Source organism: Corvus brachyrhynchos, unplaced genomic scaffold, assembly GCF_000691975.1.
Source record: "Corvus brachyrhynchos isolate BGI_N302 unplaced genomic scaffold, ASM69197v1 scaffold166, whole genome shotgun sequence".
NCBI classification, from domain to species: domain Eukaryota; kingdom Metazoa; phylum Chordata; class Aves; order Passeriformes; family Corvidae; genus Corvus; species Corvus brachyrhynchos.
In genome coordinates, this window is record NW_008239671.1 from 952,728 (window position 1) to 961,193 (window position 8,466).

General features: G+C 52.9%; 1 protein-coding gene across 1 annotated transcript in view; it reads left to right on the forward strand.

The window, feature by feature from the left end:
• The first annotated feature begins 4,871 nt into the window (after positions 1 to 4,871).
• Positions 4,872 to 8,466, forward strand: part of FASTKD5 (FAST kinase domains 5) — a 5,970-nt gene continuing 2,375 nt past the window's right edge. Inside the window, exon 1 of the mRNA XM_017742392.1 lies at positions 4,872 to 8,458. Coding sequence (XP_017597881.1) covers positions 8,236 to 8,458 — 223 coding nt within the window. The 5' untranslated portion in view covers positions 4,872 to 8,235. The remainder of the gene's footprint in view (positions 8,459 to 8,466) is intronic.

Below are 8,466 nucleotides of genomic sequence, written 5' to 3' on the forward strand. Positions count from 1 at the left end.
TGCTGAAGGACATTCCCATGGCCTGCAATCCCGTGGGATCATTGCACGGCGGATTCACACCATCACCACCCAGCTCTGGGGCTCCCTGGTCCTTCCACCTTCTGGAAAATCAGGGGTCTGAGGGTCTTTGAGGTCCATAGGGACACGCAGGACCCCACAGTGTATCAAGGGGTTGGGATCACATCCAGCTTTTTGCAGGTGTTGGCTTCCCAATAGGATGTTCCATGCTGGCAGTGCAACTGCTGTCAGCACCAAGCTCCTGTATTTTCAGGATAATCCTCTTCCCTGGTTCTCCCAGTAACGGGGATCGTGTCAGGTCTGGAGCCTGGGACCAGGCCGTGTCTCCACAGCTCTTTCACAGATCTATTTTCTCCGGCAGGAAGTCTCTGCTTTCTGTCCCAAAGCAATAGGTTTTTCCAGGGAGATTTAAAAGGGACTCTTCCCAACTCTGACACCTGCAGGCAAGCCAACATTCCCGTGAATACCTTCACAGCTCCAGCCCCGGGCTCAACTCCTTCGGAAAGGGATGCGAGGTCCAGTCTGGCTCTAAATGACCACAGTGTTCTGAGCTTGGTGGCCCCGTTTATCCGGAGAGTCCAAAGCTTCCCACATCCAGCAGGCCACCAGCCTGGGCGCCCAGGAGGTGTGGCCCATCCTCTCCTGGTGCCCATCCCACGGCTGTCACTGGGTCCCTGCAGCGGGTCTTCTCCATGCAGGAGCCACTGGGGTGTCTGAGCTCACGGAGCCACGTTCGGTGACAACCAGTGGGACACTGTGGCTCTGCCATTCCTGAGAGCCAGGCTCGGAGGAGAAAGCTCCCTTTTCCCCCTTTCCTGCGACTGAAAGGAGCAGAACACGTGCGGGCAGAGCTCCAGCACCAGCGCAGGAGCGTCCCAGCACCACCCAATGCTGCACACCCGGCCAATGTGTCTATGCAGTCCCTTCCCAGGCAGCCGTGTCCCCGCAGAGCCAGGGACCGGGGCTCCTCCAAGGTGTCTTCGTTTGCACTCTCTGGGACCTGGTAATCGCTGTGAGCCCAGAGGAGCCGCCCTGGCCTTGGCCTCGCTCCGGGCACCACCACACTGGGGAGGGTTTTTCTCACCCCAAACCGATGCACGTCGCTGAGTCGTCCGTTCTCCAGCAGATCCATCGCTGTCCCCCCAAACCCCAGCTCCCCGCGGGGAGGAGGGCGGGTTGGGCGAGGCTGCTGTCCGACTTCACCAGCAATAAGAGGAGCTCCACCGGCGCCGGGCCGTGCCCCTCTGCAGGACCTCCTGCGTGAGACCCCTCGTCCCATTCCGGACCTCCCCGACTGTAAATTCAATCCCAGCCTTGTGCTTTCTTCCCTCTTGTTTCCTGACGCCTCGGTGTCTCTCTCCTTCTCTCTCCCTCTCCTCTCTCTCTCCTCTGACTGTGAATTCAAACCAGAAGTGTTCTGAACTCGACTCCGTTACTGTTCTGTTTCTGCGTCGACTGTTGCCGGTTCTCCGAACTGCGTCTCAACTTTGCAAAAAAAAAAAAAAAAAAAATAATAAAAATTTAAAAAGAACCCCATAAAGTCGGGTGTCTCTCCTGTCCACGTGGTCACTCCCAATCACCGTTGTCTTGACTTGGCCTCTGGTTTAAGTGTGTTTAAAGACAAGAGATTGAACAAAAAAATGAAAAAAAAAAGAAAAAAGGGAAAAAGAGGTAACATGCAGCATTCTGGGATTTTTGTACAGCAAAGGTGTATCTGTTTCAGAGGTTCTTGTTAAAACTCTACCACACTTCCCACTTCCCTGCTGGTCTGTTGTATGTTCCCTTTGGGTTACCCAGATGTGAAGAGCTACTGCCTTTGCCATTTTCTACGGTGAATATACAAATATATCTGTACAGAGGTATGTATATATATAAATAGACATGCAGATCTATATGTATACGTATCTCCAACTCTCCTCTCTCGACCTGACTGTGAAGGATTTTTATTGGGCAAAATAAAATGGAGAAAGGCCCCGTTTTAAAAACAGGACTGCGTGGCTTGTTTGGTTGTGTTGCAGGTGGGAGAAGGGGTGAGAACCAAGGGGGTTTTGGGGAGGGAGGCACAGCTGGGCTGGGGAACTGGAAGGAAAGCTTCACACTGGATGTACCAGCACCCTCCAATCCAGCTGCAGTGGTGGGAAGGCAATTCCCCTTCCCTCCCATGCCAAGCCCTCACCTGGAGCAGCCACATCCCCCACCAGAGCATCTCCGGGAGTTCCCTGATTTCCCCAGCATGAGCCCTTCACGTGGCTGAAGGGGTGGAAAACACTCAAAGTGCATCCAATTTGTGTTGGATCCCAGATGTTTGGGGTGAGGATTTGGATGCGGCCCCCAGGCCGACGTCCATCCAACCTTCCCTCACAACCAGGGAGGTCACACCATGTCCAAAACCGCCTGCAGGTTTTTACTCAAATGAATCCCACCCAACTGCTTGGTCAGCGTCACTCAAAGCAGCACATAAACGTTGTTTCTCTTTAAAAACCCAACAATTCCAGCAATTTTCCCCATTGCAGCTTTATTAGAGAGGTCTTCTGCCCTCTGGTGACAAAGCTGGTGCCTCCCAGGGCAAAGGGAGTCAGGGATTCCCTGAGTTCCCTCAGGTTTAAAGCCTGAGGTGCCACCAGCCAACGTGGCTCTCCTCCAGACCCCTGCGGCCTCCTGAAAACGGGATTTCCGCACTTGCCAGGGAATAAAAGGGAGAGGTGGACAGGAATTCCACCTGGTAGGAATATTAGGAAGGGACACAAGTGCTAAGTAAGGCTCAAGGCCCTGGTAGGAATATTAGGAAGGGCACAGGAAGGGACACAAGTGCTAAGTAAGGCTCAAGGCCATATTTAATTAGTTTGCCAGTGCTGAAAGCCTGCAGTGGACAGGAGAGAGATTTCTGGGAAGAGTGGAGCCGTAATTATTGGCAATACCCAAAATCTGGGTGGACACAGCCCTGGCCAATGGGCTCTGAGTGGTCCAGCTGGAGCAGGGGCTCAGGCCAGACCTTCACAGGTCCACTGTGACCTGAATCCCCCCTGTTCTCTTGGCACAGCTGCAGTGATGGGTGTCAGCTCAGACAGGAGCCTCCCACACACCCCACTCACAACCCCAACCCACACCAGCGAGGGGGTGGTGCCTCTCTGGGGACACAAAAAGGACATCCCTGGGCGTGCTGGTACCCAGTGGGTTCCTGCAGACAAAAGGGTGTCCTGTAATCACAGACTCACAGAGCTACGGAATGGTTTGGGATGGAAAGCACCACAAAAACCATCTCGTTCCACCCCCTGCCATGGGCAGGGACACCTTCCACCATCCCAGGTTGATCCAAGCCCTGTCCAGCCTCGCCTTGGACACTTCCAGGGATCCAGCTGCTCTGGCCAACCTGTGGCAGGGGCGCCGGGAGGGTGGTGAGGCATTGGCACAGGCAGCCACCGCAGCTCCCCTTCTGATGCCTGAGGTGGCCACCTAAAAACAGAGACTGGACAAGAATAAGAGAATAAAAGTAGGTGTTTATTTGAAGGGCCTTCAAAGGCTCACCCTGGGCAGTCAAAAGGCCACACCCAAGATGGACCTTGGGTCACGGGTTCTTCACACTTTTATAAGTTTGGTCCATTTGCATACCAGGGTTAATTCTCCAGTTATAACCTCAGTTCATGATGTCATTACCCCAAGTTCGCCCCTCCTCTAGTTTTAGTTTACACATTTTGGGGCCTGGGACAATCAAGGTGTCCTTGAAGAGCAAACCTAGAGAGGTTTGTTATGTCTACCCAGCATGGGAGAACAGCAGCTGACGGGCCACACGAAACTTCAGAGCTACACACTGGGCAGTGCAGGGTTTGAAAAATATCAAAGTTAAAACCTAAGGCATCACAAGGAATTATGGCAAGCAAAGGCAGGGCAAGGACAGATTTAAACCCAAGCCCTAAAACACTCAAAGTCCCTTGGCCAAATGGTCATTCATTTAAGGACCTAACTTTAATGGACTATCAATGCTTGATGTGCTATAAAATTACCAAGATCACTCAGATTTGCAGAAGAACCATGGCTGATTTTATTTTTTTTCCCAGAATGAACAAACATTTTTTTAAGTTGTGGAGCCAGCCTTCCACACCATAGCTTAAAATAAGTGATTATCACAAGAAATTTAAAATTTTAAAAATCCAGAAACAAAATCGAAATAAAATCAAAGCAAACTTCAGTGACCTTCCCTTGTCCCTGTCCTCTGCCCCCTGCCCGCGCCACCCCCTCAGCCCGCGGGGCCGCCCTCGTCCTGCCCTGGGCTGCATTGCCCCATATAACATCTTTGTGTGTATATATATATATATGTATGTGTGTGTGCATATTTATATGTGTGTCTTATGTGTCTGTAGGTGCAGCCATAGGGGTGAGCGGAGGGACCGGGGCTTCCAGCCCTGCCCCCGGTGCTGCCCTGGAGCCTCGGGAGAAGGGAATTGCACGGAGCTGCTCCGAGAGCTGGAGCCCCTCTGCTCTGGAGCCAGGCTGGGAGAGCTGGGGGTGCTCACCTGGAGAAGAGAAGGCTCCGGGGAGACCTCAGAGCCCCTTGCAGGGCCTAAAGGGACTCCAGGAGAGGTGGAGAGGGACTGGGGACAAGGCATGGAGGGACAGGACAAGGGGGAATGGCTTCCCACTGCCAGAGGGCAGGGATGGATGGGATGTTGGGAAGGAATTCCAGGCTGTGGGGGAGGTGAGGCCCTGGCACAGGATGCCCAGAGAAGCTGGCCCTGGATCCCTGGAAGTGTCCAAGGCCAGGTTGGACGGGGCTTGGAGCAGCCTGGGCTAGTGGAAGGTGTCCCTGCCCATGGCAGGGGGGGGGAATGAGCTGGGCTTTATGATCCCTTCCAACCCAAACCATTCTGTGATTCTGTGATCTCAAAAAAGAAGAAAAAAGCACAAAAAAGTTAAAAAGTGACAATTTTGTGCCCTGACATCATAACCTGTTGGAGGAAGAAAATCCCTTTTCTGTTGCTCTCCTCTCCAGCCCAGGCACAGGAGTTCGCTTTAGGCTGTTGGCCAGAATGAGCTGTTTTATCCCCAACATTTCATTCCTCACATTCCGAGGAGATTCCCTCTGCCCTTTGGCTGCCAGTGGAAGCACAGGGTGAGGGGTTTCCAGAAGCCCCTCTGAGTGTTCCAGAGGGAGCAAAAGCCCTGACAGCGTTTTGGGATGCACCAACATCCCCTGGCATGGGTGGCATCCCTCTGGGAATGTTCTTTCCCAGGTGTTTAGCAATGCTCAGCTGTGACACTTAAACAGAGCTGTTTCCATGCTTGAGCAGCTCCTCAAAAGGCATTCCCAGCCTGCAGGGCCCAGCTCCAAAACTGCCTGGCTCACTGGAGCTGCTGGAAGTGAAAATTCTGGAGAGACCTGCCCAGAGGTGGGAAGGAGTTTGGCTGCGTTGGGATGGGAAGTGGGAGGAGGGAGGAAGGAAGGCCGATTGCTCAAGGTGAAGAGAGGCAAATCGAGCGAAGGTGTGGGTGGAGTTGGAAGAGAAATGGAGTGGAAACTGGAAAGATCACAAAGATTTGGGCTGGGGGTGGGCGAAATCATGGAAAAATCACTTGGAGCAGCCTGTTGCCCTTGAGGGTGCTTGGAACTGTCTTGTCCCATCCCAACCTTGCTCTGCTGTGCGTGGTCTTCTCTTTCTTGCTGGATTTGGAGCAAAGGAGGAGAGAAGCAATCTCTGCACTGCCTGGATCCCCAAATGTGTCACAGCTCCACAGTCAATCCGTGCAGGATATTCTTAGCAGCACGCAGCGCTCGCCTTCGGAGCCTTCACCGGGGCTTTGATTCCCTGGCTTTGAAGTGGGGCTGCTGTTGCTGGGAGGGGTTCTGGGAGCAGCAGTGCTGGCTTTCCTAGGCAGTATCACCTTTCACAGCAGAGAGAAGTCGCTTTATAGAAATAACCTGGGTTTTGTTAGTAGACAAATAGATGAAGATACTCAAAGTCGAGTCAGACAAGGAAATCTCTGGGAAAACCTCGCCTGGATAAAGTTCCTCTTGTTCGAGATGGTTTTTGGAACTTGATCCTGCCCCTCTAATGGTCCCAGCTCTGTGAGGAGCTGGACAAGGAGCTGTTGGAGGGGATTTCTCATTCCCCCAGCCAGGTGCAGGCTGAGCTTTGTCCTCTGTCTCCAGCATCTGTCACCTGCAGCCACTTCAGGCTGGACACCACAGCCAGGAGAGCCAGGAATGATCATTTTATCAGACATTCCTTTGAGCTAAACAGGACAGCTTTGAAATCCAGCTCTTGGCTGGGTTTTTCTATCCAGCTTCTGAGGGGGCTTTTCCTTTCCCTGCTCCCCAGACAGGCAGGAAGGGGCAGAGTCTCTCCTGCCTGGCACGATTTGACTTCTCATGCTGGGATGGGACATTGATGGCCTTGGAACAGCCTGGGGTCTGTGGGGCAGAGCCTGATCTGCACCTGGGGCTGCCTCAGGGTGTTTGGGGATACAGATAAGGTGCCTGGTGGGCTGTTGAGCAGCTCACAATATTTACTGATCATCTTAAAAGCACAGTGGCCTCTCTTGTACCCTCATCCTTGTGTGGCTGTCTCCACAAATCTACATTTCAGTTTGCCTTCCCTTTCCCCCAAACCCACCAGAGCCTCTTGTTCTCCAGCCCAGTTGGTTTTCTAACCTCTCTGCTGGGGTGGTTTCTGCTCCAGCAGCTTCTCCTCCCTCTCTGGCTGGTGTTTGCTGCCTGAAAGTTCTGTCCATGGAGCAGAGGATACGAGATGTCCTCGTTTGCTTCTCAGGTTTCCCAGAGAAGCTGTGGCTTGCCCCATCCCTGGAAGTGTCCAAGGCCAGATTGGACAGGGCTTGGAGCAACCTGAGATAGTGGAAGGTGTCCCTGGATCATGGGAGACATGGGGATCCTTATACTCCAAAGAAATCCAGCTTATTCTCAGCCAGAGCTGCTCGCGAGGCCCCATCCCACTGTCCTGCTCACACACCCCAAACCCGTGCTTCACCCCACCTCTTCTGCCCCAAAGTGTCCATTTTGCTGCTGCAAAACTGAGTTTGCCTGCTCTGATCCCACATCTTGCTCCATCCCTGGTCAGGAAGCTGTGGATACAAGCAGAGCTCCGAGGGGTGTCCATGAGGATTTATTTCCCCCTGTGGGGAGCACAAAGTGCATTGCAATGGCAACGTCTCTGCCAGGCCTTGGCTTTCCTGATTGCCCAGCTCCCTGTGGTGCTGAGGGATTTTGAGGAAGTGGATAACATCTCTGTGGTGGATATTTGGGTTGGATAAGGATTTGCTACGCAGTGTTGACCTGGTGCTTTATTTTTTTAATCAGCATCTGAATTGTGGTAAACAGGGCTTGTTTGGCAGCCAGTGCAGGCTGGCAGCACCCAGCTGGACTCCTACAGATTTCTCATCCTCACCCTCTGAGCTGTAGCTGCTTTAGGCAGGAGTTAGGAAGGCACCAGCCATTTTTAAACCTGCTGTACCCTAAAACTCCAGGAGACGCTCCCACATCTGAAGCTTAAAGCTCTGTTCCCCCCGGTTCTCAGCCTGGGATGTAGCATCACATAATGATTTGTGTTACTTCTCCCCTGCTCTTCCCCTGCTTTGCTCTGGGCCATGTTTCTTCTTCCCTTCAATCTCCATCTGCAGGTTCTGGGCCAGTTTTCACTCTCTGCACTGGTTTGGTGGAGACTTTGCTCCACATCCTGTCTCCAGGTGCAAAGGGCTGTGTGGCACCCTGGATATCTGGACAACTTCTCAGGTGGTGGTCAGTGATTCAGACCATGATGGCCAAAGCAGCAGAATGCTCTGTTTGAACACATAAAGTCTCTTGAAGCCGCAGCTCTACTGCAAAAACACATTTTCACTGTTCAGAATGAAAGAAAAGCAGCTCGGGTCTCTTAAGAATGAAAAAACGATGATTTTTTTCTTAACTCTCCTAGGCTGTGCCAGGTTTCTTGTGTCTGCTGAGTAGCAGGTCATGCCCTGACTGCCTTCTACTCCAAACCCTGGTCACCTGGGTGCTCGTCCTGAGCTGCCTTTGCGTGAGGTGACGTTCCATAGTGGCTTTGCCGGGATCCAGCTGCCCTGGCCAGGGGAGGCACCGGCACTGCCTCCCCTTCAGTAGCATAAAGGATTGATTAAAACGTGCTGCCTGTGAGGTGGAGGCCACTCACTCTCCGTCTGCCCTTTTTTCAGTACCTGGAAGCAGTTCTGAGCCCCAGTAAGTTGAGATCCATGGCTACGGTGCTAATGTGCCGAAGATTCCCAAGGCTGAGCAGGGTGACAGCGTTTTCGACCACAGCCAAGCGCAAGGCCGAGCATGGGAGCAGCAAAAGCAAGAAGGAAAAGCACGATAAACCAGGGGCAGCCAACACTGGGACCGAATCCGGGGCTACAATCCAGCTGCTGAAGCCACAGGACTACAGAGTGTTGTATAATCCAGCTGCCTATGCCAAAGGCAGGGCA